Source organism: Rosa chinensis, chromosome 2, assembly GCF_002994745.2.
Source record: "Rosa chinensis cultivar Old Blush chromosome 2, RchiOBHm-V2, whole genome shotgun sequence".
In the NCBI taxonomy this organism is placed as follows: domain Eukaryota; kingdom Viridiplantae; phylum Streptophyta; class Magnoliopsida; order Rosales; family Rosaceae; genus Rosa; species Rosa chinensis.
The window spans coordinates 48,751,336-48,777,495 of record NC_037089.1 but is presented as its reverse complement, the minus strand read 5'-3'; the positions used below and the strand labels follow the sequence as shown (position 1 = coordinate 48,777,495).

Sequence of the window (26,160 nt, the reverse complement as noted above, 5' to 3'; positions counted from 1 at the left end):
AAAAAAAAAAAGCGAAGGCATCCCATTAGAGCCAGGGTGGGGTACATCTAAAAAAGTGCATCCCGAATCTCCACCTTAGAATAAGGTGCACACAACTTATCATTCATCTCCCTAGTTCCCTTGGGCTGTAATAAATCGACTACCTCATGCAACGATCAAAATAACTAGACTCAAACATAGAAGAAACATATTCCAGAACAACTTGCCAGAAGGACATCTGTAAGTCAAAGAAGTCCTCAGCCGAGTGACACGAGGTGGAGACCATTTTTTGATTGAATAGTGTCAAAATATTTATTAAATGATAGAGTAAAATATATTAAATGCCATAAATCCAATTATGAATGAAAGATTATTTTACCCTTGATAATTTTCTCAGATGAGTGCCACATGGCTGTCACATAGGCATTTTTAACAGGATAATGGATGAAAGTACTAAATGGGCTAACAAATGGATAGTACATGTACCACTAGACTCACTTAAAATTTGTATGTAACTTTGACAGCTAGGTAAAATGAACTTTTTGAAAAAAAAGAACGATCTCCTTAGTGGCAAAAAGTGCATTTTGTTATAGTTCAAGTACCATATGAGGATTTTACCCTAGCCATTAAACCTCATGAAAAGGTTGGGTAACTCGTCCAATATCCGACTCAACATAAACCTAACCGCATGCACAGAGACACCACTCCCAACAAGCAACTTAGATGCTACCACAAACATTCCACCACCACCCAAACTAACATGTGGGAGAACAACACACACTTAAGGAAGGACACAATCAGACCACAAGCAACACCAACTTATGCTTTGTGTCACCACCATATCGGGGGTATCCCAAAACTTATAGTAAACCAACAAGCATAATCATCATCGCCAAACACTAGTGAACCTCTTAACTAAGCACCGCCATGTCTAGGATCAAAAGATCGATAAAAACCCTGCCACTAAACTCAACCGAATAGGGATGAAAAAAAATCCCCAATGGGTGGAGCTCCATTAGATCTCGCTTGTAATAGGGGAAAAATTTCAGGGACAAGTGGGGAATGGGGACTGGAATCCCAATCACCGCTTTCTAAGATTAGGGATGGGTCGAGAATTGTACTGTGATCCCCATCCTCAAACCCCCCCTTCCAACACACACACACACACACACACACACACACACACACACACACACACACACACACACACACACACACATAGACGTCAGCAAAACAGAAAAAGTGCTGACGTCCATCCTCAAGGATGCATCAGGCGCCGACGGCGGCGCTGCTCTTGCCAGACCGAGACCATGTGCATCCCGAATCCCGAACGGTGTCACCATGAAGATGAAGGCCAAGGAAATCGAGGTCTGGGCTGCGAGCGTTGACACACAATCAAGGTCGACTGTAAACTCATAGCCGACGAATCCACTGGCAAGAAAAAGCTCAAGATCGAAACTTGGTCTCCTTCGGAGCCTAATCGAGATGAGAGGATGGATGACCACGCTGAATCCATACTTTTTCTGTTTGGCAGACGCCCACTTTTGATCTGGATATATATATATATATATATATATATATGAAAGTTTCTATTGAGACCTCCAAATTTGCTCATTTAACCTCTCATACCTCTTTTTGGTTTTAAATACAAATATTTGCTCACTAAACCTCCGTTTGAATTCCTCAAATAACCTTAGTTATACTATTCACATGCAAGACAATAAAATACTTATTATACCTCTAATTCACTCAATACACCTCCAATCCTTGTTTATTATTATTATTATTTTTTTGCATGGAGACCTAAAATCCCCAAAATAGATTTCTAGAACTTTAGATCATGAATCAAACGGTTATAACACAAAAATTGATCAAAAGATCATAAATCAAACAGTTAGACAATGATTCCTATGTTTCTAACCCTTCTAAAAAATGAAACGTTACAAAAATTGGTACAAATAAAAAAAACCGGGAACACAAAACATAAGAAGCCAATTAAGAAAGAAACAAGCAGCTCATGAATGCAGGAAAACCAAAAACCACAGTCTCCCACCCAAAACTCTCATCCTCCAACCAAACCTTGAAGGAAGTCTAGACTTATTGAGTTTTGGAACAATTTCTTAGTCTTTAATTTGTGTTAAAACTTGGCAGAAATGGTTGTAAAGAAAATACTAGTTGATTATAATTCATTGTCTATAATTGTCATTTTGCAAGAGGATATATATGTAATTCAATATATATATATATATATATATATAGATCCTATCCAGAGCGGAGCTCCGCTTTGAAATTAACGTGTGACTCAAAACTCGAACTTCACACATTAATTTCAAAGCAGAGCTCCGCTCTGGATAGGATCTGTATATATATATATATATATATATATATATGGATGGTGCTATTCACACATCTATTTTCTCTATTCACACACCCCCTCTATTTTTCTATTACTTTAATTCAAATTTTTTTTTTAAATTACTCTAATTACCCTCCTTTGTAATTATATTTCTTTTCTTTTTTCAATTTGTCAAGTCAATCATGAAACAAACATCTTTAGCATATAAGTAGGAGGTGTATGACGAGACAAACTTTGCAATTTAGATTCAGTTTTTCATTTTATTTTATTTTTCTTATTCTGGATGACAGTTTTTTCCCCACCCAACCCATGATGTAAGTGAGATTTGAACTCATGATCTCCACGGTGCTAGTTAGGCTAGTTAACCAACAGGTCATGGCTCACTGACATTTTCAATTTAGATTCAGTTGGATGAACGTAATTACCTGGGAAATATATTCCTTATCTAATAATACATGTCATTCCACTTAATGAACGTATTATTTTTCCTTCATTTATATAGGTGAAAAAAATTGATTTATTGTATAGTGATGTTAGATTCATGATTGACTTGCCAAATAGAAAAAATAAAAATTAAAAAGAAACATAATTACAAGGGAGGGTAGTTAGGGTGATTTATATAAAAAAAATTGAATTAAAGTAATAGACAAATAGAAGGGGTGCGTGAATAGAGAAAACAGGTGTGTGAATAGCATCATCCTATATATATATATATATATATATATATAGGAGAATTTCACAAATAGTCATTCAACTATGACTCATTCAATACTTTGGCCACTCAATTTTCAAATATATCATTTTGGTCACTCAACTATTACTCTGTCAATCACTTTAGTCACCGAAGGGGCATTTTGTTTCACTTTAATCACTTCTCCCAATCATTCCAATTCGTACTTCTCAATTTTTCACATTTGGTTGGACGAAAATATCATTGATATTGTGGCAAATAAAGTTTAAAAAAATGAAAAAAAAAATAACAGAGTGACTAAAGTGAATAACAGAGTTAAAGTTGAGTGACCAAAGGTGTCAAACAGGTAAAACTTGAGTGACCATTTGTTTGTTTGTTTGTGTGTGTGTGTGCGTGTAGGGAGGATCAAGAGAGGACGTCATTAAACTCTTAAAGTGAGGATGTATTTTAATAATCACAATCACTCATTCTTTAGTTACCTATACACATATGAATCCTACAAAAAATTAGCCAAATCAGAAAACATTTAACTATTTGATTAGCACAATGTTTGTTTTAATTTTATCTAACGGACTACATTTGTTTACACAATTTTGAGTAACCAAATGATCATGGATTTGGTTGATTTTTTGTAGACACCATTATTACATAGAAATCTAAATGATCAACGGTTGAGATCATTGAATAAATCATAGGCTAGTGTAAAATAGTAAAAATCCTCAAATTCTTAAAGTAAGGACGCCCTCTCTTGATATATATATATATCCCTCTTATTGGCCATTTTAAGGGATCTCTTATGAGACCCACTTTTCGATCACATTTTGGCATCTCGATTGTTCAGTTTTTTGTTCCTAATGTACCAATCAAATCCGCAAATTTTTGGCCAAATTAATTATCGTTAAGGTATCGACCTAGTTTAAATTAATAGACAAACTGAATCTGTCCAACCTGAACTGTTAATGTTTATAATTTTAAATGTTGCAAACTTGAACAGAAATCTCCTCGATAACTCAAGTGTTGCAAAGTAATTGTGGACTTATAGTCTACACGATTGATATAGCGAGATGCGATTGAAAAATTTGACCCACACTTCTAGTTCTTTTATCTATTATTTCTATTTCTTAGTATCGTTCTCCATTTCTGAAGCTTCTTAGTTTAAAACTTTTTTTTTTTTTTTGGATAAATTCTTAGTTTATAACTTACATACATCAAATTTGTGCAAAGAAAGCCTCCAAATTTCTATGTACCAAAAGTATCAAGAAAAATGCTCAGCCCCCCTGAGCATAGACTCTTCCACAGTCCATGACAGCCTGGTCAACTTAGAAAAACATTTTTCGTTTTTAAATTCTGATTTAAGTTTAGGCTGAAACTAGAAGAGAAGAGTTGAAAAAACACAACAATAAAAGAACAAGCAACCCACATTAACACCCCTCATAAGATATATGGTTAAGAAATTAAACTTCACAATTATTTATAACCACTACCCAGGCAAAGAAAATGACATATATGGACCCAGAAAGAGACAACTGTTTGCCTTAATTCTGCCACCAAATGCCAAATCTCACCCGTCGAAGGGAACACACACATGGTATATATCTATGGTCCCCTAGTTGTAATCATCGACCCAACAATTATCATCTCTTCCTCTTTCTTCAGAGCTCTCGGTGAGAACTTGAAGCCAAAAAGATATAAAAGCTGAAAGCAGTTATCTTTTTCTTGTAGAGAGAGACTTTGACGCTGAATTGGTCGATCATAAGGGGAAAGTTGGGTCCTGGAGGTCTGTGTTCTACTCTTGTTTGTTTGATCTTTTTCCCCATGGAGAACCAGAACGGAGATGGGAATCATAAGAAGGTTGATGGGGCCTTGGAGGGTTTTGCTCCTGTCTCTTCCACTAGAATTGATTGGAAACCCAGAAAGAGATCAGGTACTATATAGTTAGTACCCTTTTACTTTCAATCTCTCTTCTTGATTTGTGAATTGTGATGTTTGCATGATTAATTAGGCCATTAGGGCAATACCCAAGTACCAAATTATGTAAAATTTAATAGCTAATTGGATCGCTTCGAGTTTTGATGCTGGTATGTTTCTTAAACATTGTGTCTTTAATTTTAGTCTTCAGAAGATTATCAATTCAGCAGATTATCTCTCACTTGATATTATCGTTGTTTGAAAGAGTTGTTGGGTCTGAAGAGAGAGACGTAAAAACGTTTGTTATGAGTTGCTGACTTTGCTCGTACGTTACTCGGTTCGGTTGGCATGAATTATGAATTGCCCTCTCATTATTATATGCATTTCATTTGCCTTCTTTTTCTTTTTTCTTTTTCCTAAAAATAAAAAATAATAATTTTGGCCAATAATCTTCATGTGATCACAGGGTTAATCCTGTCATCTTCAATTTTAGTTATTGGTTTGTTTTTAATTAATTTGATTTTGAATGACCAAGAAACTTTTCTTTTTTTAATAATAAAGCTTACAATTGATGTTTTCTCTTAAAAAATGGTATTTCAATTCGTGAAGTCAATGTGGTATGGTTCTGTGCACGATCAACTAGTCTTCATCCAATATTACATAAACAAAAACAATATAATGGAGAGAATGCCTACTCATGTAAATGACAGTTTTTAAGGGACTGTGAAGGACAAATGAATCTAACAGCTGAAATTGAAAGTTATTATAATAATTGAGAATGCATTTGATCTTGCTGATTTTTTGTCTTTTTTGGCTGGAACTTACAGTATGGCACAACTATTGTAAACCTAATAAATGCCTTCCAGGATTCAACCAATTCTTTGGAAACAAACATGAAAATCCCAAGATTTTGATTGTTTATATCAATTTCCAACTGCTACTATAAAAGCTGTCCACGAGGGGGACTCTTTACCAACCTTTCAAATTATGATATTGTCCTTGTAATTTGGTTTCATGTTGGCTGACATGCATCACTGCAGTTGAGGATTCATAAAGTTTCTTATTACCCTCATTGGACATAATTATAAAATTCATAAATTAAAACCAAAAAGATCAGTGAAGAATCCTATCAATGACTCCGTCCAAACCTCAACCAAGCTCCTATTACTGTGATATCGACTGCAATTCAGGGCTTGATATCACCCCAACTTATATATTACGTTGCCATGCCAGCATAACCATAAGGTTATTGCTATGATATCGACAGCAATGGTTGTAACTCTTCTTCTGATTAATGGAATGGTTATTTCTAGTTTGAGTTAAAGTATTGACTGGCTTTGAGTGGTTAATTTCAATCAAGAATAACTGAAGTGTCCTCTGTAATTGGTTAATTAGTATAGGCTTGCCACACTCTTCTGACTGGTGTATTGGTGTACTCCACATGTTAAACCTTGCATCTCTTCCTACACATTAACAACATAGTATAAAATTCATAGTATACATGGCCAGCATTCACTGTTGTTTGAACATATTAGTGCCCTCCATGTTTACTGTATAATTACTGTATAAATATGCTGCAATATGTCTAAATTCGACAAGCACTAGAGAGGTAACTTGTTTCTAACAGCTGGCGGGAGGAGTATAGAGAAGGTAACAGAGGACACTGCTAACAATACTCCCAACAAACAGGAAGAGTATACCGAGCCCGATGAGGATATGCTTCAGGACTCAACTGCAGCTCCTGAACTGTCGGAGCGGCGAAAGGCTCTGTTTGAACCCTTAGAACCTATGATGAATAGCAATGGGAAACGACCATCAGCTGAGTCCTTACTTCCTCCTCCTGACTTTGATTCCACGAGCTATCCTAAAGGGTGGCTTATTGGAAAAAGGCGAAAGCTGGTTAATGTTGATGTCGTTGAGAAAATGAGGCGGATTGCCATTCAGGAAATGAACAGAAAGGTGTCATTTCCAAACACCTCACTCGCCTCATCTCCAATCAAGTAGATGGTATGTGCAATATATATGTAACCATTATTCGTTTTATTTTCCAGGATAGGGAAATTGATGGACTAAACGAGCAATTGGAGGAGGATGCAAGGTGCCTAGAACACTTGCAACTGCAGCTCCTGCAAGAGCGAAGCAAACGTGGGGAAGTCGAGAGAGAGAATGCAATGCTGCAAGACCAGATTACTATGCTTATGGACATGCTGCACGAAGACGGCAATGTTGGAGATGATGAAGGCCCTGCTGAACCATGATTGTTTATTTTATTTTGCTTGTTTCTTTATTCTTTTTGTACATTTTCTCCGAGACAGTAGAAGCATAATATATGCATATACATACTGGTGTGGCCTGCTAGTGCTAGTCAATTGTCTTGAATTTACACTTTTACAGATGAATTGTGAATCTTGCGAGCATGTATTAACAATACGTCCAAATTGTGGATCTTCTTGGTTTACATTTTCGTGAAAATATATTTTCTACGAAGTACATGTATTGCCGCATCTTAAGATGCATCATCCGAAGCTATTAACAGCAATATATAACCAAAGCAAGCAACTTACTACCCAAGAAAGTCGGACTCGTTTGTCCAAGAAAAATATACAAATAGTGATTCTTGGCTCCCAAATTTATTCTATTCGACACAAAGGTGGAACAAAAGGCACCACGGGCCCATTAGCGGGTACAAAGTATGCTTAATCAACCGTCAGGACTCTTCATCAACATACATTTCTGAATCCGTAAGCTGAACGCCTTTAGTATCAGCCTCGAACTATTGCATTCACAGACGGTAAACACGTTTTCGTATCAACCTCCAATATTCACACTTTCACAGACGGTAAGCGATATATATATCTCTATGCTTTTTCACAAGAGTAGCTTAGGATGGTAGGTGATCACTATGTTCCTCTGATTACCTTAATCTTATGAAAAATTAAAAAGAAACTGGGGAAGAGATGGTATCCTAGGAATATTAAGAAGAAGCTCCCCAAATGAATCCCGTCTCGAGATTCCTGGTTGCTTGTCTGAAATATCAGTGACCTCAATCTTGGGTGTGGCAAACCCTTCTCCAATCTTACTCTGATAGCCTGATGCGGAAGCAGAGTTGGTTTCACCCATTCTCCCATCATCACTTCTAGCATGCAAGTTTTGTACAGTAGTAGGATCCTTCTGCAGAAGGCAACAAAGGGAGTTGACCCTTGACATGAGGGACTGCTCGTCAGATGGTAAGCTGAGTTGCGAGTCATTAAACAAGTATTGAGTAATCTCCTCTAAAATGTCACTGCTAGGCTGCTCCTTGCCAGCATACATGGGAGTGCCGGACATCTTTTCCGTGATGCATTGACCAATATGGCTTACAAAGTCGCTCACTGACATTGACGAGCGAAGTCCAGGAACTTTGATTTGATCAAATTTGCTTGGCATCTTTGAGATTCTGGCTCCAAAGTTTCCCTTCTCTGCAATTGCAGGGGTGTCCATTGCTGTATAGAAAGAGACTATTTAGACCCAGAATAGAGGCAATGCACCATCCACAGCAAAATTATACCAAAAACCATAAATATCTGCAATACTTGAGAGACATCAAATAGAAAACCGTGGTTTCATAGTTTTAGTCATGTAAGATTAACAGTGCTATAATCCTATATAACATGATGAAACACAAACAATACAAAAGAAACGCATGCCAGAAACAGAACAAGCATTCACAACATTCCCCTGCCACCAGTACTCCACTGTACATCATATTGAACATATCAATACTTGTTAATACTCGCACTCTCCTGGATGTTCCAGGTCAACGCCAAACATGGACGACATATAGTTTTTATATCAAAGATTTATATCAATGCAGGATTTCCAGATTTATATCAAAGATTCAAGACTATATAGTTTTTATGCCATGTTATACTGCTGTGGATCCCACAAGCTTAAAGTAAAGTAAAAAGATTCAACAAAATATACCAATATTGAACAGAAACTACCATTAAGGAACCTTGAAGGCTCGTTTTCATTAATAACGGCACCTCCATACAGCTACATGATTATCAGAGTAGCAAAATCCATGAATAAAATCGATTACTGACAGTAATAGGCAGCTAAAATTGCTAGTCATGAAATACAACAAACACATGCCTACAATTTAACTCCGCAATAATATGTCATAGTTATATGATAATAAACAATATAGTCTTTAGCTAAACTATATAAGTTGGATAACCATATAAGATTAGTCTACCAAGATGAAGGCTCAGTTGACATGTTATCAGAGCTTCATTATGAAGAAAGATGGATGTTAGTTAGTTACTTGTCTTAATAAATTGCAATTCAAGGCCTATACAGTTACCTGAGCTAGGCGAAGAAATTTCGCGGGAATAATTTTCAGGAGCTCTGCCAGCAAAATCTTCATTTCTAGATGAGGACGAATGAGTTCCAGAAGGTGATGCAGAACCCTGCAACCCAAATATAGGTCTATCTTCAAGCTTAGAACTAAACTGACGTCTATATTCATCAGTGTCACTTGTTCCTGAAACTCTGGCTTCAAAGAACGGAGATTCTAACACAATCTCTGGCTGTTGACTCAAAAAGTTGAGACGAGGATCACATTGAATAAGCTTTTCAAAATGCTTGCCAAAAAGCAAGCCATGCGGGCACTGCAGAAAGTGTCGCCTAGAACAGAATAAAAGACCAAATCAGAATAAAAGTTTAGAACATAAAGAAGGTAAAAAAAATTAGCAACAGCATGCATAAATGAGTTCCAACCTACTAGACCATCTCTGTACAACTCTTTTGGGCAAAACAAACAAACCCTATAACCCTATATAAGGTGAACTTCTATAAAAGCAATCCAGTTTGCAATGCTTGGAACATGTCACCATGTGGATATTGTATCTATATGCACTTGCATTTTTCTAACTGTGCGTAGCATGCAGCTTTTTTTTTCTTTTTTTTTTATCCTTCAAACAAAAAAAAAAAAAAAAAAAATATTTTCCATAGCATGTAGTTTTTATACACGTATTTTAAAGAACAACCGTCATCTCTTTCACAGATTAAGACGGTTGTTTTCAGCAAATGCCTAGTGAATAGTGTAGACTGTTTGCATAGGCAGGCGTTAAGAGGGTTATTCCAAGATGTACAAAGTTTAATTGTACATTGGCTGGGAGGAGACCATATCCATTTCGATTTCTAAATATAGCCAAAAATCTAAAACTTTCATTACGGCAAGAGAAGAAGCGAGGAGATTATGCCTACAAAGATGTGTTGAAAACTTGCCCAACATCATCACGAAAAACCATTGAGAAATCATTTGAAAAGAAACAAGGTTACAAGGTCAGATATATAAACCTGTTTGTGCTGGCTTGCCCGCCGGTAAAATCCGTTGTTGCCTGCCACAAGGTATGTTTCCTAGGTTGCGGATTCGTCTCCCTAAAGAAAAGAGGCGGTCTAGCAAGCTGCACCAAGAAACAACACAATCTATCATAATATTCATAGCCTTCAATCAGCGAAGCATATCACAATTGGCCAACCTCTCCCCCTAACAATTTCGTAGAAAAACAACAATAACGTGAATGAGTAATTACCACTACATCCAACGTCGCCTGTCCTTCATCCGGGTAGTTGGCCTTGATCGCCACAACATCAGACCACTGAATTTCCATCTTGTTCTTCAGACTACCATCAAGCACCTCCCACACAAGCTTATGCTTCGCAAAGTAACACTTCGCCACTAAATCCCCTTCATGTTTCGACTTATACTGCAACAACAAAATCATTACTTAAACTCATCAAATTTCATCCCAACTGCATACGAATTGAATACCGAAAATACACAACGAATTGTTGTTTATACCTCCCAAGTCCCAATCCTCAGAAGCGAAGCCGGAAAGTTCATAGCCTTGAGCTTATCCGTGCCACCACCAGAAGCAGCAGCAGCAGCAGCAGCAGCTCCCTTGTGATTCTTCTTGTTGGCCAATTTCACAGCCTTCTGCTGCGTCAGCTTCATCTGGATCAAATCCAATAGCGACGGACTCTTCCTCAGCTGCAACCCCAGCGGGCTCGGCTCCTCCAGAGGATCATACGCCAACGGCGGCGACACCGCACACGTGGCACCTCCTCCTCCTCCTCCTGAACCCCACTGCTGCTCCTGCACAACCCACACAAACGCGGTTCAGCTCATCAACCAAGTGAAACTTACAGAGAAATGATTTGAAATCAGAATCAAATATTACCAGCAGCGGAGACGACGAGTCGAGTTTGGGCCGTTTGTGAACCGAAGCAAGCCAGGAGTCTTCCGACGAGTCGTCGACGTCGAACTTCACCGTCACCTTTCTCGGAGTCATGAGCTGAACCATCCTAGTCGTCGTTCCTTCTATATTCGTACAAAACTGGCGTCAACGAAAACAACCTCCGATTGGGCTGCGCTCCCTTTCTTATATAAGACAGCGAAAATCTCCCGGGTTGGGGAAGCCCGTCACGTGCCGTGCACGTGCTCCGGCCCGAGAACGCCACGTGGGATTTACGTAATTACCCCGGAAGCGCGAGGGTCGTGTTTTGACGGCGGAGTCGGCCGATTTGTCTTGTTGCGGTCACGTGGGGGGCACGCGGGGGTGTTTTGAAGGATAAAAAATGTGGGTCCCGGCGGGCGGACGGTTCTGAGTGATTGGGCCGGCGGTGATTAGAGGGGGGGGGGAATTGTTTGACGCGTAAGACTTTGGATCCAGCGGGTCTGTCGACGTGTACTTGTGGATAAGGTTGTGATTATTTTTTCTTTTTCTTCTTTTTTTGGGGTAATGGATAATTTAAAAAAATTGGGGGTTTTGTAAAACGACAAGAGGATATTTATATTAATTTAACCGAGTATGGTAAAGTTGCGCTAAATTTCATCAGGTAAAGGTGAGACTAAGAGGAGTACAGGCACCACTTTGGTAGACTGACGTAGTCTCAACTTGTGCACTCTAAAATGTGTGGGCAGCCTTTCAGTCACACTCACTATCTCAATCTCAGTCTTTGTTTTTGTTTTTGTTTTCTTTTCTCGTTTTTGTAATGGTTTAAGGTAATTTAAAGATAAAATTTGGGTGCTCAGGATACTATACGAGAATTTGGGCTATACTTTAGATTCACGCTTTTTAATGTTCTTTTCTAAAATATCTTAAATCTCAAAAATCATGAAATTTCTTATTTTTTTACTATATTAAGATTACTATTTAATATGATTAGTATATTGATGTTTTGTAAATGACCACGTTGATTACTTGTGTTAGTTATTGAGAAATCATACAGATTTATTATTGTTCCCTTTAAATATATGCATATAAATAGATTTTGTATTAATTGAGCTCTCATCTACCAAATATCATGTTAATCAAATATAAAATTGTGAGTTGAACATTCAACCAAAACTATATCAGTAGTTTATTCACAGTGGCGGGACTAAAAAGTTTTAAGTTTTTTTTTTTTAGTTAAGGAAATAGTATATTCATCACAAGCCAAAATGAGCCGTTACATACCTTTCCGCTGTCATTTAAGTCCATAGACAGACAAGAAGTTAGTGGTAGTACGTACATATACTCCTACTCATTATACATTCACATATGAAGAGGTAGCGATAGGGCCATCCCGTGACAAAGTGAGGCCTAAAGCAAAATTTAGAGAGACCTTCCTAATAATTTTGTCCATTGAAAAAAACAAATGTCAGCAAAGCAAAGTTCAAACTAAAACATAGTACATTATATAAACAAAATAAAACGTAACAATGTCGATAAAGAACATTAGAACCTAATTTTCTAACCACAAAATATTGGACTTCAGGCCTTGATGGTTTGTTAAAATTGTATTAAATATCTGAATTGTGATTACGAAATTAGAACAGAGGGTGAAATTCAGAATTGAGTAAGAGGAAGAGAAAGATTGCTTAAATACATCTATGATAGTCTGTCAATGGCTTAAATAGACATAAAAGGAAGAAATATTACTGTTTGTCTTTGCAAGAATTAGAGGGGAATCAAAAGTTGATACATAGCCAATGTTTCATTTTTGCCCAAATTATTTGCCCAAATTAGTGAAAGTGAGAGCAAAACTTTTGGTTATCTTCTTTTCTAATCTCAAAGTGATGGAGAAATGGGAAAGCTTGGGGTGTTTAACTTACAAATACAAAAGAAAAAGAAGAAATTTTGAGGCCTCATGGAGTCACGGGTTTGATTTCATTGGCCTCAACGTCATATTCTACAAACTGCAGCTCTGCGTTTTTTTTCTTTTACTATCTTTTTTTTAAATATATATATATATATATATATATATATTTTAGATGGAGGCCTTCCCCAAACTGAGGCCTAAGGCCACTGCCTTGATTGCCTTGGTCAAGGGACAGCTCTGGGTAGCGAATACCCTCCTTGGGTACTACTCTAGAGGTGTTAGAGATACATAGAGTGCACAACGGTGCTTAGCTTCCTAAATAAAAGGAATTTATTGTAATTAGACAAAACTAAAAACATAGGTATGGACTAGGGCAAAAACCCCAGCCCAAATTACGCTCTAGAGGGCAGCCCAACTCAAGGCCCAGCAAGCCAGGATTGACCCAAGCCCCAACCACCATTCCACCACACCTACAGCCTCCTATGTAGCGCCGCCCATGAATCCCTCCACGAGCCACGCTGCCACGAGTTCCTTCGTGAGCCGCGCCACCACGAGTGTCGCCACCATGAGCCACTCCGCCACAGAGTCTCGCCACGAGCCGCGCTGCCAAGAGCTGCACTGTCGCACTCCACCACGCCAGCACTGCCCCGAACTCCTCCCTATGAGCCGCATTGTCGCCCAGACGCTCCACGATCCACTAGATCTGGAACGTCCCGTCCCTGCTCAAGAACCACCATACGACACCCATAAAAGTCGCCCAAACCCGTCATCAAAACTGCCAGCCACACCATAAGCCAAACATCCTCTCTCCTGACCTTAGCCCAAAGCATTGAAGTGCCCATTTGGCAGCTAGCACAGAGACAACGTGGCGAAGCCGACGCCATCCTTAGCCGCCGCCGGACAGGGAAACTATTTGGTGCTTTTGGCTTTTTGCTCTCTCGTGGCACTAGGACTGGAGAGTTCCTTCGATATGAACTTTATTATTTTTGTACCTAGCAAAACTAAAAAGTTGTCATTAGACAGCTTTTGATGTTTTATATTAGAAAATAAATTGATTAATCATAACTCTCATAACAAAACAGTAAATTAACAAAAAAAAATGGGAGTAAAGCGATATGTTTTAAAAGTATTTAATGCCATTGATTTTGAGATTCTTTTTTTTTTTAAATAGGACGTCAAGCCTTTCATATATTCGAATATAAATGATTACACAAAATGACCTACCCCGAAAGGCCCACGTCAATATCAAGCCATTTAGGCTACCCTAAAGCAACCAAATAAAATCACTATGGTGATAGGACTAAGAACCAAAACCTAGACAATGTTAGGGCAAGAAAAGAAATAAAAACCCCAACTTATTCGACAGAACCCAGGACCTCCCTACGCAGAGGGGGATTCCCCAAGTTCAAGTAGAAAATAGACAACACTATTAAAAGAGTCCCAAGCCTTAAGGATAGGCCTAAGACGCATACCATCCATTATAACCAGCAGAGCCCATAGACTAGGTCCAATAGTTTGAGGAAAAAACCCCAAACCCGAGCCCAGAAACCCTAGCCCTGTCTTGCCATGTTCGACGTCTTCAGCCTTCCTCAAACCGTTGTCGTCACTGCCTGCATACCAGAAGCAAACCACCAGACCATCGCCGCCGGTAATCTCCCACAAATGTCCAAGCTTGCCTGGAGCCACCTAGAAACCCTAGGAAGAGCCTACTAGAGAGAGAACCCATTTTTTAAAATTGAGATGACTAAAAGTTATAATGGAGGATTTTGAGATTCTAAATATTATGGTTTCTTAAATATTACAATTTATTTAAGAAAAAAATTAAATTAGATAGTTTCTAACTTTATTCTTATATTAAATTGGGAGGCCATGTATAGAAATTTGCTGTGTTTATCTAACTATTTATACATAAATAGAATAATATAAGGAAAATATGACTATTTTTTTTTAAAGTAAAGATGAAATTGTATTAATGATTCATACGATTGCAATCGTACTGTAGGGCATCCAGAATAGACTCTGGAGCTTGAAAGAACCATTCCATATGAATGTCAGTATCAAAACCAAGACCTGCTAATCTATGAGCAACATGACTAGCAATTCTATAAGTATGATGAACACCTATAGACTGCAATTCAGCTAGCAAACCTTTAATTTCTTCAACAATAGTTCCCAAAGGAGATAAATCTTGGTCCTCTTCTGTCACAGCCTTGACAGCCTTTAAACAATCACTCATTAAAGAAATAGTGGACATGCCAAGTGCCTGAATGATCTCCAACCCAGATTTAATAGCAAGCAACTTAGTATGATAAGCAGAAGACACATTAGGCACCCTATAAGCAAAGCCAGCGACAAACTCGCCATTCTCATTACGCAGAACACCTCATGTGCCTCCATGTTATAGTGAATGAACATAAGCACCATCAACGTTCAGACACAACATACCAACCATGGGAGGGGACCAGAATGTTGCAGCTTTTATCCTCTTGTGGGTTATCGGTGTCATGCTTCTATTGGCTTGAAGAAACTCTTCATACCAAGCCATAGTACAAGCAACAATTACTGGTGCTTGTTTAGCATTATCATTCCATAATTTATCATTTCTGTTCTTCCAAAGCCCCCATAAGATCATCAGCAACTTAGAAAAAATTTCTGATGAGAGACTAGAAGCTTGTTCTAGTAACCATTCCTTTAAATAAAAGAATGAGTAATGGGAACCTGAATGGAAAAAGGAGGAGCTATAAGGATTTCATGTGCAGTAGGACAACCACAAAGCACATGTCCAACACTCTCTAATTGGTGTGAGCAAAGTAGACAACCCATATTACCAGTATAGCCCTTCTTGCTTAAACCTTCTCATGTTGGTAGCACATTGTGACATGCTCTCTAGATACAAATAGAAACCTTCCCGGGGATATTAGCTTTCCATAATGTCTTCCAAAGAGTATTGAAAGGGTCACCAAGAGAAGAAGAAGCAAAAAAAAGTCCCCTATCACCAGATTCCTAGCTACAAAATAGGCAAATTTAGTAGAAAACCCGCCTTTCTTCTCAAACTTCCAACTCAAGCGATCTCTCCTATTTCTGCTACTGAGAGGAATACACAAAATAGCATCAATAACTTCCTGAGAAAATAGAGGTTGCAGAACATCCACCCTCCAACTCCTAGTATCTGAATCAATCAAAGAAGAGACAGACTCAATGTCACAAGCAGACGGTCTGCGCAATTGATGAAAAGAAATGTTTGGAATCCATTGATCATTCCAAACATTGATTGAGCTGCCCGTACCAACCTGCCAAAGTAAACCAGCCTGAAGCACAATTCTAGCTTCCATAATGCTTCTCCGTGCAAAGGAAGGGGAATCCCCCATATCCACATCGAAAAAAGAACCATTTGGAAATTATCTAGCCTTAAACAATTGGGACAATAATGAATTAGGATTAGTAATCAGCCTCCACCCCTGTTTTGCAAGCATAGATAAATTATGGGCATGCAAATTCTTGAAGCCTAGACCTCCCTCACTTTTAGACAGACACATCCGTTCCCAATACCTCCAATGAATTTTGCGATTAGAATCTGAACCTCCCCAAAAGAATTGAGCACAAAGTTGATGTAAATCGTCACAGATACCTTTAGGAAGTAAATAACAACTCATAACATAAGTTGGAATAACTTGAGCCACAACCTTAATTAGAATCTCCTTACCAGCAGAACTCAAGATTTTGGTGCGCCAGCTGATCAACTTCTTTGTCAGTCTTTCCTTTAAGTAAGAGAAAATTGCCGTTTTTGATTTCCCAACATGAAGGGCTAGCCCTAGATATCTGCCATGATCCTCAACATACTGCACCCCTAAAATAGAAGCTAAATGAACTTTGACATAAGGATGCACATTCTTACTGAAGACAACACTGCTTTTCTCCAGGTTAATCTTTTGACCAGAAGCACGCTCATAAACATCCAGGATGGACTTGAGGTAGCACATTCTGAAACAGATGCTTCCCCAAATAGAAAACTGTCATATCCAAATAGCAAATGATGAACAACTGGGGCCCCAGGACTACATGAGAAATAAGAGAAGAAAGGCCTTCAACACACAAAATGAATAAGTATGGAGAGAGAAGGTCCCCTTGTCTAATTCCTCTGGAAGGAGTAATGTAACCTGTAGGTGTACCATGCAAAAGAATAGAATAGCCCACTGTTCTAATAGAACACAAAACAATATCAATCCACTTCTGTGCAAAACCCATCTTAGATAAAATAGCAGTCAGGAAAGTCCACTCCAATCTATCGTAAGCTTTAATGATATCTAACTTGAGAGAAAATAAACCCTCCTTCTGATACCAAAGCTTATGCATAAAATTAGAAACCTCATAGGCAACCAAAGTATTATCAAATATCAATCGACCTGGAACAAATGCACTTTGAAGAGGGGAAATTATTCCAAGTAGTAAAACTTTCAATCTGTTAGCAAGAACCTTAATTAGAAGCAATTTTATACATCACATTACATAGAGCAATAGGCCTGAAATCAGCTGCAAACTTAGGCTCTTTAATTTTTGGACTAAGAGTCAAATGAGTAAAATTGCTCTCGGAAGCCAGAATACCTGTGTTTAAAAAAGTTTTCACCGCTAAACACACATCATGCTGAACAATAGCCCAGTGTTTCTGAAAAAAAGCAGGAGACATACCATTAGGCCCGGGTGATTTTGATGGATGCATATGAAACAAAGCCTTCTTAATTTCCTCATTTGAATATGCAGCTAATAAAGAAGAGTTCATATAATTATCAACACATGGTGGAATCTGTTCAAGAACTACCTCCAAAGCTGCAGGATCAGAACCCTCTGAGGGAAAGATATTTCATAATAATTAACAAACACTGAGGCTACCTGAGCAGGATCAGTTTGCCATTGCCCTGACGAATCAGTGATACCAACCACCTTATTACGACTACGTCTGTTAGAAGCTTTCCCGTGGAAAAAAACCGAATTATGGTCCCCCTCTTTCAACCATAATACTCTAAACCGCTGGCGCCAATAAGCTTCTTCCAACGATAGAAGTTCATTATATCTAAATTGAAGAGCTTTTTGTTGTTCAAAGTGAGAAGGATCAAATGGAAGTTTCATCAACATATCCATCTTAGATTGCAAGAGAAGCATCTCGGTTTTTCTCTGCCTAAAAGTTCCCGCATCCCATTCCATCAGAAGTTTACCTATTGAGCCAATTTTCAATCCAACCTGCTTCAGAGGTTCACCAACAAAGGGAATGGACCACCCTTTCTGAATAACAGCAGCGCATTCTTCATGTTGCATCCAAATATTCTCGAACCCAAACCGCCTAGACCTGGGCACTCTAACCATCGGTGCAGCAGCTACCTCTACAACAATGGGATTATGATCTGGCATGTTAGGCGGCAGCGTGACAACCCTAGAATACAGATAGAGTGCACGCCAATTTTGAGTGCAACAACCCCGGTCCAAACGTTCCTTCGTATAACGATTCGCCCAGGTAAAGCGAGAATCCACGAAACCCATATCATCCATATTACAGTCAACCAAAGCTTCCCAGAACATGGTCATCAAAACTGTTCTCCGCCGTGGACCTCCCGATTTGTTAGCTACACATAGAATCTCATTGAAGTCGCCGGCAACCAACCACGGAAAATTCACCTGTGAAGCTAGAGTTCGTAACAGGTCCCATGTTAGAACCTTATCCCCCTGAGCAGCAAAGCCATAGATGCCGGTAAACCGCCACCCTACGACGATGCCCGGAAATGCAACCACCATATCGATATGGTGCGCCGAGTAAGTACGCAGACTAACTTTCAAATCCGACGACCAGAAGAGGGCTAAACCTCGTGAACCCTTCTTTTTGGGATAACAGATGCATCCAGCAAAACCCATTTCGACTCTCAGATCCTCGAGGAGCCTCGGTCCGGCCAGAGTTTCCGAGATGAAGACTAGACTAGGGTTGACTTTACGAACCATAGAAACCAAAGCTCTCTGTGTTTCCGTGTTAACTAGGCCACGACAATTCCAATTGAGTATCTTGAAGTGCTGCATCAAAATAGATGCTGAAGCCGCAGGAAAAAATTGGATAGAAATGACAATGGAGGTGCAGTGCAGGAGCACCACGTTGCATATGTAGTCAGTCGGGGAAAAAGACAGAAAGCAGAGGATGGTGCAGAAGCAGAAGCGTCTGGATAATCTCACAGCAGGAAGCCGTCGGGATAGCGCTGCGACCACCGGAAGCAGAGCTGCAAATACTATTTTTTCTTCTTCTTCTAATGCATAGATGTCTGTTTTGGCTATTTAACCTACCTACAAAATCTAATTTGAAATATAAAATAATAGGGATGTGTATTAAGTGATTGGGGGTGTATATTTAAATTTTTTTTTTCTTTTTTAAAGAGGATCAAAGGGTTTCTCTAATTATAGACAGACAAGAAAATATGGCACATAGGATAGCACCACTCATTAAAACATTTCACACGCAGTGAGTTTCACTAAAACTAGCAAACCTAGAAAATAAAAACACATAAGATGCACAAAAGTTCATAACTTTCTCTAAAATTATAGGAATATATTGGAAATCAGGAGAAGAAGGAAAAAAAAAAACTAACTAAAGCAAAGTAGCTCAGTGCAGCCCAACAAGAGAGAGCCTTAGCCCAAAGCCCAGCAAAATAGCCCAACTCAGGCCCAATCAGTTTTCTTCTGCACCAACATCCGCGCATTCAGCAACACAACAATGCCTCCACAAGGGCCCGTCCAAGTTCCCGCCGCCACTGCCAATCCAGTACGTTGTTGACCACCTGAAAGTCACAGACACTGGAAACCCCAAGTAGATCTGAACCTACATTAGTTTGAATCAACCCAAACAAACCAGATGTTAGAGAACCACTAAGAGTTGATGTCGCACATGGACACGATGATGGCCGAAAACCCCAGAGGCTGCAATGACGATCTTAGCACCTCAGGATTTACACTATAACCCTACACCATTCAATCTTGTCAACCATTTGAGCATAACACTCCCAATCAAGCCTCCCTCGAGCACTAGCATCAAACTACATGTTTGGCAATAGACTGCACAACGTCGGCGAGGCCAAACGATAGGCCACCCTAGACATGTAAGGTCTTACAGATACAGCCTCCGGCTGCTAAAGTTTCGTCAACCTTAGAGAGAGGATTAGATCAGTGATGTCTTCCTTAATATGTATGTTCTTGACTTTGGCCATGATTGTTAAATTGAATATGAAATTAGGGGGGATGTTTATAACCGAGAAACATGTCCAAATCGAATTGAATCCGACCGTTCCTTTGAGCTTTAATCTAGATTTTCTAGATTTTTTAGGGTTAGGCTGTTGAAAAGGGTGAAATGATTCATCTTGATGTTGTTTGTGAGGTTGTATCATGACATTTGACATTGGTCAACTATCAAAAGCCCCTCTCCTCTCCCCAATAAAAAAAAAAAAAGGTGTGGCTGCCACTAGGTCGGTTCAAATTGGTTATAGGCATCACTACCAATTACCCACCAAAATTTGTAGTATCTAATCACTCTTCCAAATTTAATATTTTAATGAGTGCTTCTATTCATATATACCTCCAAAATTGGTATTTAGAACTCCCAATTTTTTCATGTAATAGTTGACTTTGTCAACTCATTTAAAATGACTAATAAGGAAACAAATGAAAATAATAATAATAATAAGAAAAACTCCCTATGCTTGTTTGATAATAAATCCAATATAACTCATAACACCAATCTGATGTCTTCACTGGTCTTACAAGATCATGTATTTTTGTTTTTATCCAAAGATTCATAAACACCTACCACCATTAGATCATAGCCTTCAATTACATGTGTATACATACATACGTACATACATACATACATACATACATATTTCTACAACAAAGATTGCTTGCAACTCACCAATCGTATTTCTTTATGTTCATTATAGTCTGTTTTATTCTTTAGGAACTCAAAGAGACATGTATTGCATTTGAGATGATGATTCATGTTAAGACGCTGTAACTTTCTATTGTTGTATGGTCAGTATGAGTTTCCTAGCTTGATTGCAAGAATTGGTCCTATGTCGCTCTCTTTATTTTATACCTCTACATTCAGTTGTGAAAAAAAAAAAAAAAAAAAAAGGAACATCAAAGCATGTATATGTTTGTTGCATAAGGTTTGGGTAAAAGTTATGGCACAGTATATGTTTGGGTAAAGGAACATCAAAGCATGTATATGTTTCTATTATATAAATTGTAGCACAGTATTACCCAAATATCAATTACAGATTAATTTTTACCCGAATATAATTGCAATGCAGTTGCTTGTAAGCCTTTATCAAGAACCCTAAATTTGGTCATATATTATGGGCTAAGGGCATTTTGGGAAAATTATAGGAGGTGTAGTTAGCATATTGTATATATGAAAAAGTAAGTTGGAGATCTAATAAGTAAGGAGATACAAATGCTAATTTTGAAGGTATGAATAGAAACACCATATTTTAATTTTTGATTTTAGTAACTTTACAATAAATATTCTTTTGGAATAGACTGAATAGTAATTAGAGAAAGGGACACTAGTTTTTCAATTTTATATATATTTTTTAACTTTGTGTTTATCTACTTAATTGATAACTTTATTTATGTACATGTAACTGAGAATTTTACCCTTTTTTCAACGATCTCATATTATATGACCTATTTTTCCAAGTTTATTGAAATATATATACCAATTATCAAGTAGTGGTAATTAATAATGGTAATACTATTATACCGGAAGATGCCAAACCCTAGAGACTTTGGTGTTGGGTTTCAACATTGGTGTACATTGTCGATCTTAAGCGTTATTGTCCTCTCCACAACTCAGGGTTTCTGTGCATCCTTCCAACGTCTACTATGGTTGACGAACACCCTACCTAACTGACAGAGTTCTAGATTAGGGTTTGTCGTACACTTTATAGAGACATCCTCCAGTCGAAGCGAGTTCTCACAGGAAGACGACTTTGTAGAATTGGGTTGGAAGATACGACCAGCGAGGGGGTGCCTTAAGCCTCTAAGTGATTGTGATGGTCTTGATGATTCATTGACTATGTTGCGAACATGGCTAACGACTAGGATCTAATCACACAACAAGTGCCTGAAAGCCTTTGTGGTGCTTGATTTGTAGAAGGCGATCATTTATGGCTGGTGTGAGGTGATTGTTGTAGTTTGAAGGCTCTTCAACAAGTGAGGTTTGATGTACAAGTAAATGGTGGGATTTTTTTTTTCTGTGTTTGGGATGTTTGTATGTCCCGTTCTGGCTTGAGTTTCTGTTGAAATTTATATTTAACTAAAAGAAAATGCTATTATTATTATTAATAAAATAGATATGTATATATTTCTAATAATACATGTATGTAAATTGAAAATTAGATAGATTTAGCTGACATTTTGGTAATCAGAAATTCAATATTTATCAAAATCAGAACAACTTTTTCGGTATTTTTTTTTTCATTTTGGTTGCAAAATGTCAGTGTCCCAAACTTAAAACATTTGATTGGTATTTGGTCAATTCTCTAATTACCAAACAATATGATACCTATAAAAAACGCTATCATTATGGATAGTGTTTTGGCGTTATTGAGTACTCATAGTATCTACAAGACTAACTGTAGGTTATATATTTGGAATATGAGTAGCTTTCTGTTCTTTGTTTGGAGTGGTTGAGAATATATTATTGTCATTCTTCTCGATGTAATTTTTTGGTTTAGTAAATGAAACTTTCTTTTTTAAAGTAAAAAGTGTTATATTATTTCCTCCTTGCAAAACTAATTACTATGATGGAAGAATGATGTGTTTTTGTTATCGTGATTTTTATACTAAGGATTGTACTTCAAGATAATCGTATCAAATGTCTTGAAGACCACGTAACAAAAGACACATAGACCCAGCAAGATGCACACAGGCCCAGAAGAAACAAAACAAAATCCATAGTGGCTTGGCCTAATGCGAGACAGAAGCCCAAAACAAACTTGGTTGACCGATAGTGGACTTGGTTACAGTGTTACACTAGCAAAATTATGACAACTTTAAGAACATACTGGTATCATCAGGAAAAGGAGTTGGCAAGAGTAGCTAGGGACTTCATTTGCACCAGCAGCTAGGTACTTCAGGTGGGTCTGCTAGACGTTGACATTTCAAAGCATCCTATAGATGCTTGGACCAGAAGGCCATGAATTATACCAGAGCAACCTTGGGGTCACGTTGATTGGGTTTCATGTGAAGCTGTTGTATGCTGATTAAGCAATTCCTAAAGGATTTTTACGAGGGCAAACTTGGTCGCCAGTACTTGATGCTCCTCCTGGAATCTCAGATGAGCACATTTCATTTGTTCCAAGACCTTGCTTTTCCCCACAGCCTGTGATGGATTTTAATTTTTTAAGTATGTCAGAGATAGATGAGCTAGCCAACAACAATACCAATGCACCTGCGCTGAAGAAAATCATAGATAAAAATGATGGCAAAATCAGGGGATAACTAGAAGGAAAATTCTACAATGTGTTAACGTATGACATGCATACAATTGCCTTAAAAGTGGTAAAATGAGTCATCAAAATAGTAATATTAGTCCTCAAAGTGGTAACATGAGTCCTTAAACTGGTAAATTTTCTTAGTTACCACATGAGTCCTCAAAATAGTAATATTAGTCCTCAAAGTGATAACATGAGTCCTTAAAGTGGTAAATTTTCTTAGTTTACAGTACGAGTCCTCAAAATAGTAATATTAGTCCTCAAAGTGGTAACACGAGTCCTTAAAGTGGTAAAAATAGTTGATGTATGAGAAATTTTAACATACCATAGCTTTACCCTAACTAGAATGCTGGTAGACGATGATGAACTTTCACTACCAAGAGGCAGTCGATCCTGGATGCAATGTAATGCCGAATTTTTCCCTTCAAAAGATTGGTAATGGTTGCTGATCTACCCATTCAATTCACAGTTATTACCTATATGCGGTACCATGATTTTTATTAGTCTAACTCCTCATGCATCAAAAAATGCAATGATTTCCATGATCTCACTGTTGAAGGATATCGACATTGAGTGTGCTCTTCAAACTAGGGTTTAGTCCTAGAGTTGTAATCGGAGAAGGTTCTAGATTTCCTAGTAATGTTCGGATTCTATTACATTTTATGTACTCTGTAAATTCCTATATAAAGGGCTCCTATTATCAATCATATGACACACAATTCTCCTATCTATTCTCTCAGCAAATCATATTTTCCTTAAACACGTTATCAGCATGAGCCCTAACGCTAACTTAAAAGCCAAAACCCTAAAACAAAAACCAGAAAAAAAAAAAATTCTCACCAAATCTGCCGCAAGCCTGACGCGCTTTTGGGAAGCGCATAATTTAACCCTGAAATATCGTTAGTAGTATAAGCAAATAGGGATCGTTCTATCCGGGGATTGAGGGTACACTTGTAATTGTGAAACAAATAAAGAAAAGTATTATTTACAAAAATAAAATAAAGAATATAAATATATACAATTGTATAAACAAATAAAGAATTAAAATAATAAAGTATTATTTACAAAAATAAAATAAAGAATAGAAATATATACAAGTAACAAAATAAAAAGGGAGGGGGGTTTAAGAATTATAGAATTGAAAATTAAAATAAATAAAATAAAGAAAATATAAAAACACATGTACAAGAATGAAACATAAGAAACAAAGATTAAAACCACATCCATATGCAAGAAATCCAATTACAATTCCTATAGTTGATTTTAAATGTCATGAGAGAGGAGTTGATCATGTGAAACATTCGAAAGCAAATGATTTCCCATATTTTACTTTTCAATGCTAATTAACCTAAGCGAAAGCACCTAGATTAATCCTATCAAACATGCAATCAAGCCCTAGAAAGCTAGTCAATCATGACATGTTCAACGCATTAGACATAGAGAAAGGCTATCAACTCAAGTGTACAACTTAGTATGGAAAAGTCCACCTAATTGCAATCCTCTTTAATTAAATTCGGTCTTTGCACAAAACCTTTACTACTTTGATTCAAGTTTACACAAAACGAAAAGTCGATTTCATGTTCTTAAACCTAGCACCAATTATATCAAAACCCTAAGTGTTTGCAACCACATAAGATTAAAATACAAAAGTTTTCTATCATGCAAATTTAATTAAACAAACCCACATAAGCAACATAAAAATCAACATATAGAAATCACAACTTTATCTCAAAACATATAAACGGGCTTTAAACTTTGCCCTTAACATTATTTGTTAACTAGAAACAAGTTCATATGAATTCAAACAAGGAAAACAAAAGATCATTACAAGGAAAAAGAATGAATTACACCGTGAGGGGAGATGGAGATGGAGAGCTTGAACGTTGGAATCTTGAATCTTGGAAGCAAGTCTTCAAGGTGGATGATGGAGGCTATGTCCTCACGGCTTCTTCTTCTTCTCTTTACTTGAAAATGCAAAACTAAGAACTAGAGAATGGAAAAGGAAAATGGAAAGGAAATGGAGAGACAAAGAAGATGAGATGGATGAAGGAATATGTATAGGAAATGGTGACTAAGGAAAATGGAGAGGAAATGGAGAGACAAAGAAGATGGAATGGATGAAGGAATGTTTTTTGAGAGTGAGAGGAGAAGTGTATTTATAGCCCAAAAAATGATGAATGGAGGGTGGAGATGAACATAAATGAAAGGCTAGATATGTTAGACAAATTTGTAAAAAATATCTTCCCACTTGTTTATCACTTGTTCAACTTGAATTGATTTTCCTCCTCAAGATTTTCCACTTGGTTGCAACTTTGATTTTCCTCCTCAAGATTTTCCACTTGCTTGCAACTTTGATTTTCCTCCTCAAGATTTTCCACTTGGTTGCAACTTTGATTTTCCTCCTCAAGATTTTCCACTTGGTTGCAACTTTGATTTTCCTCCTCAAGATTTTCCACTTGCTTGGAGGTCCTAAAAATAGAAACTAATAAGAAAAATAGAAACTTTCCTAAAATTAAAAATGGCAACTTTCCTAAACTGAAAATGGAAACTTACTAAAATGATAAAAAGAAACTATA

General features: G+C 37.6%; 2 protein-coding genes and 1 long non-coding RNA gene across 7 annotated transcripts; 1 reads left to right on the top strand and 2 right to left on the bottom strand.

Moving 5' to 3' along the window:
- Nucleotides 1-4,587: 4,587 nt before the first annotated feature.
- On the top strand, nt 4,588-7,392 carry LOC112189901 (protein HEADING DATE REPRESSOR 1). The gene is made up of 3 exons (XM_024329286.2): nt 4,588-4,950; nt 6,562-6,893; nt 6,986-7,392. The coding sequence occupies exons 1-3, from the start codon at nt 4,842-4,844 to the stop codon at nt 7,190-7,192; spliced, it is 648 nt and encodes a 215-aa protein (XP_024185054.1). The 5' UTR covers nt 4,588-4,841; the 3' UTR covers nt 7,193-7,392.
- Nucleotides 7,393-7,477: 85 nt separating this feature from the next.
- LOC112189900 lies at nt 7,478-11,343 on the bottom strand. Its single transcript, XM_024329283.2, has 6 exons — nt 11,162-11,343; nt 10,783-11,076; nt 10,514-10,687; nt 10,278-10,384; nt 9,280-9,602; nt 7,478-8,416 (listed from the first exon to the last, which is right to left on the bottom strand). The coding sequence occupies exons 1-6, from the start codon at nt 11,282-11,284 to the stop codon at nt 7,860-7,862; spliced, it is 1,578 nt and encodes a 525-aa protein (XP_024185051.1). The 5' UTR covers nt 11,285-11,343; the 3' UTR covers nt 7,478-7,859.
- An 11,567-nt stretch (nt 11,344-22,910) lies between these two features.
- LOC112190970 lies at nt 22,911-25,478 on the bottom strand. Of its 5 annotated transcripts, none has more exons than XR_002932729.2 (4): nt 25,433-25,478; nt 24,425-24,473; nt 23,910-24,060; nt 22,911-23,541 (listed from the first exon to the last, which is right to left on the bottom strand). It is a non-coding gene; the product is annotated as an uncharacterized LOC112190970 (long non-coding RNA). The 5 variants fall into 5 exon arrangements; XR_002932728.2 differs by having other exon boundaries at nt 25,413-25,471; XR_002932727.2 differs by lacking the exon at nt 25,433-25,478 and having other exon boundaries at nt 24,425-24,568.
- Nucleotides 25,479-26,160: the final 682 nt, after the last annotated feature.

Coding starts and splice junctions, on each gene's coding strand:
- LOC112189900 (XM_024329283.2), bottom strand. CDS start 11,284: ATGGTTCAGCTCATGACTCCGAGAAAGGTGACGGTGAAGTTCGACGTC. Junction 9,603..10,277: donor GGGCAAGCCAGCACAAACAG/GTTTATATATCT, acceptor ATTCTGTTCTAG/GCGACACTTTCTGCAGTGCC. Junction 8,417..9,279: donor AATTTCTTCGCCTAGCTCAG/GTAACTGTATAG, acceptor CTTTCTATACAG/CAATGGACACCCCTGCAATT.
- LOC112189901 (XM_024329286.2), top strand. CDS start 4,842: ATGGAGAACCAGAACGGAGATGGGAATCATAAGAAGGTTGATGGGGCC. Junction 4,951..6,561: donor GAAACCCAGAAAGAGATCAG/GTACTATATAGT, acceptor TGTTTCTAACAG/CTGGCGGGAGGAGTATAGAG. Junction 6,894..6,985: donor TTCAGGAAATGAACAGAAAG/GTGTCATTTCCA, acceptor TTTATTTTCCAG/GATAGGGAAATTGATGGACT.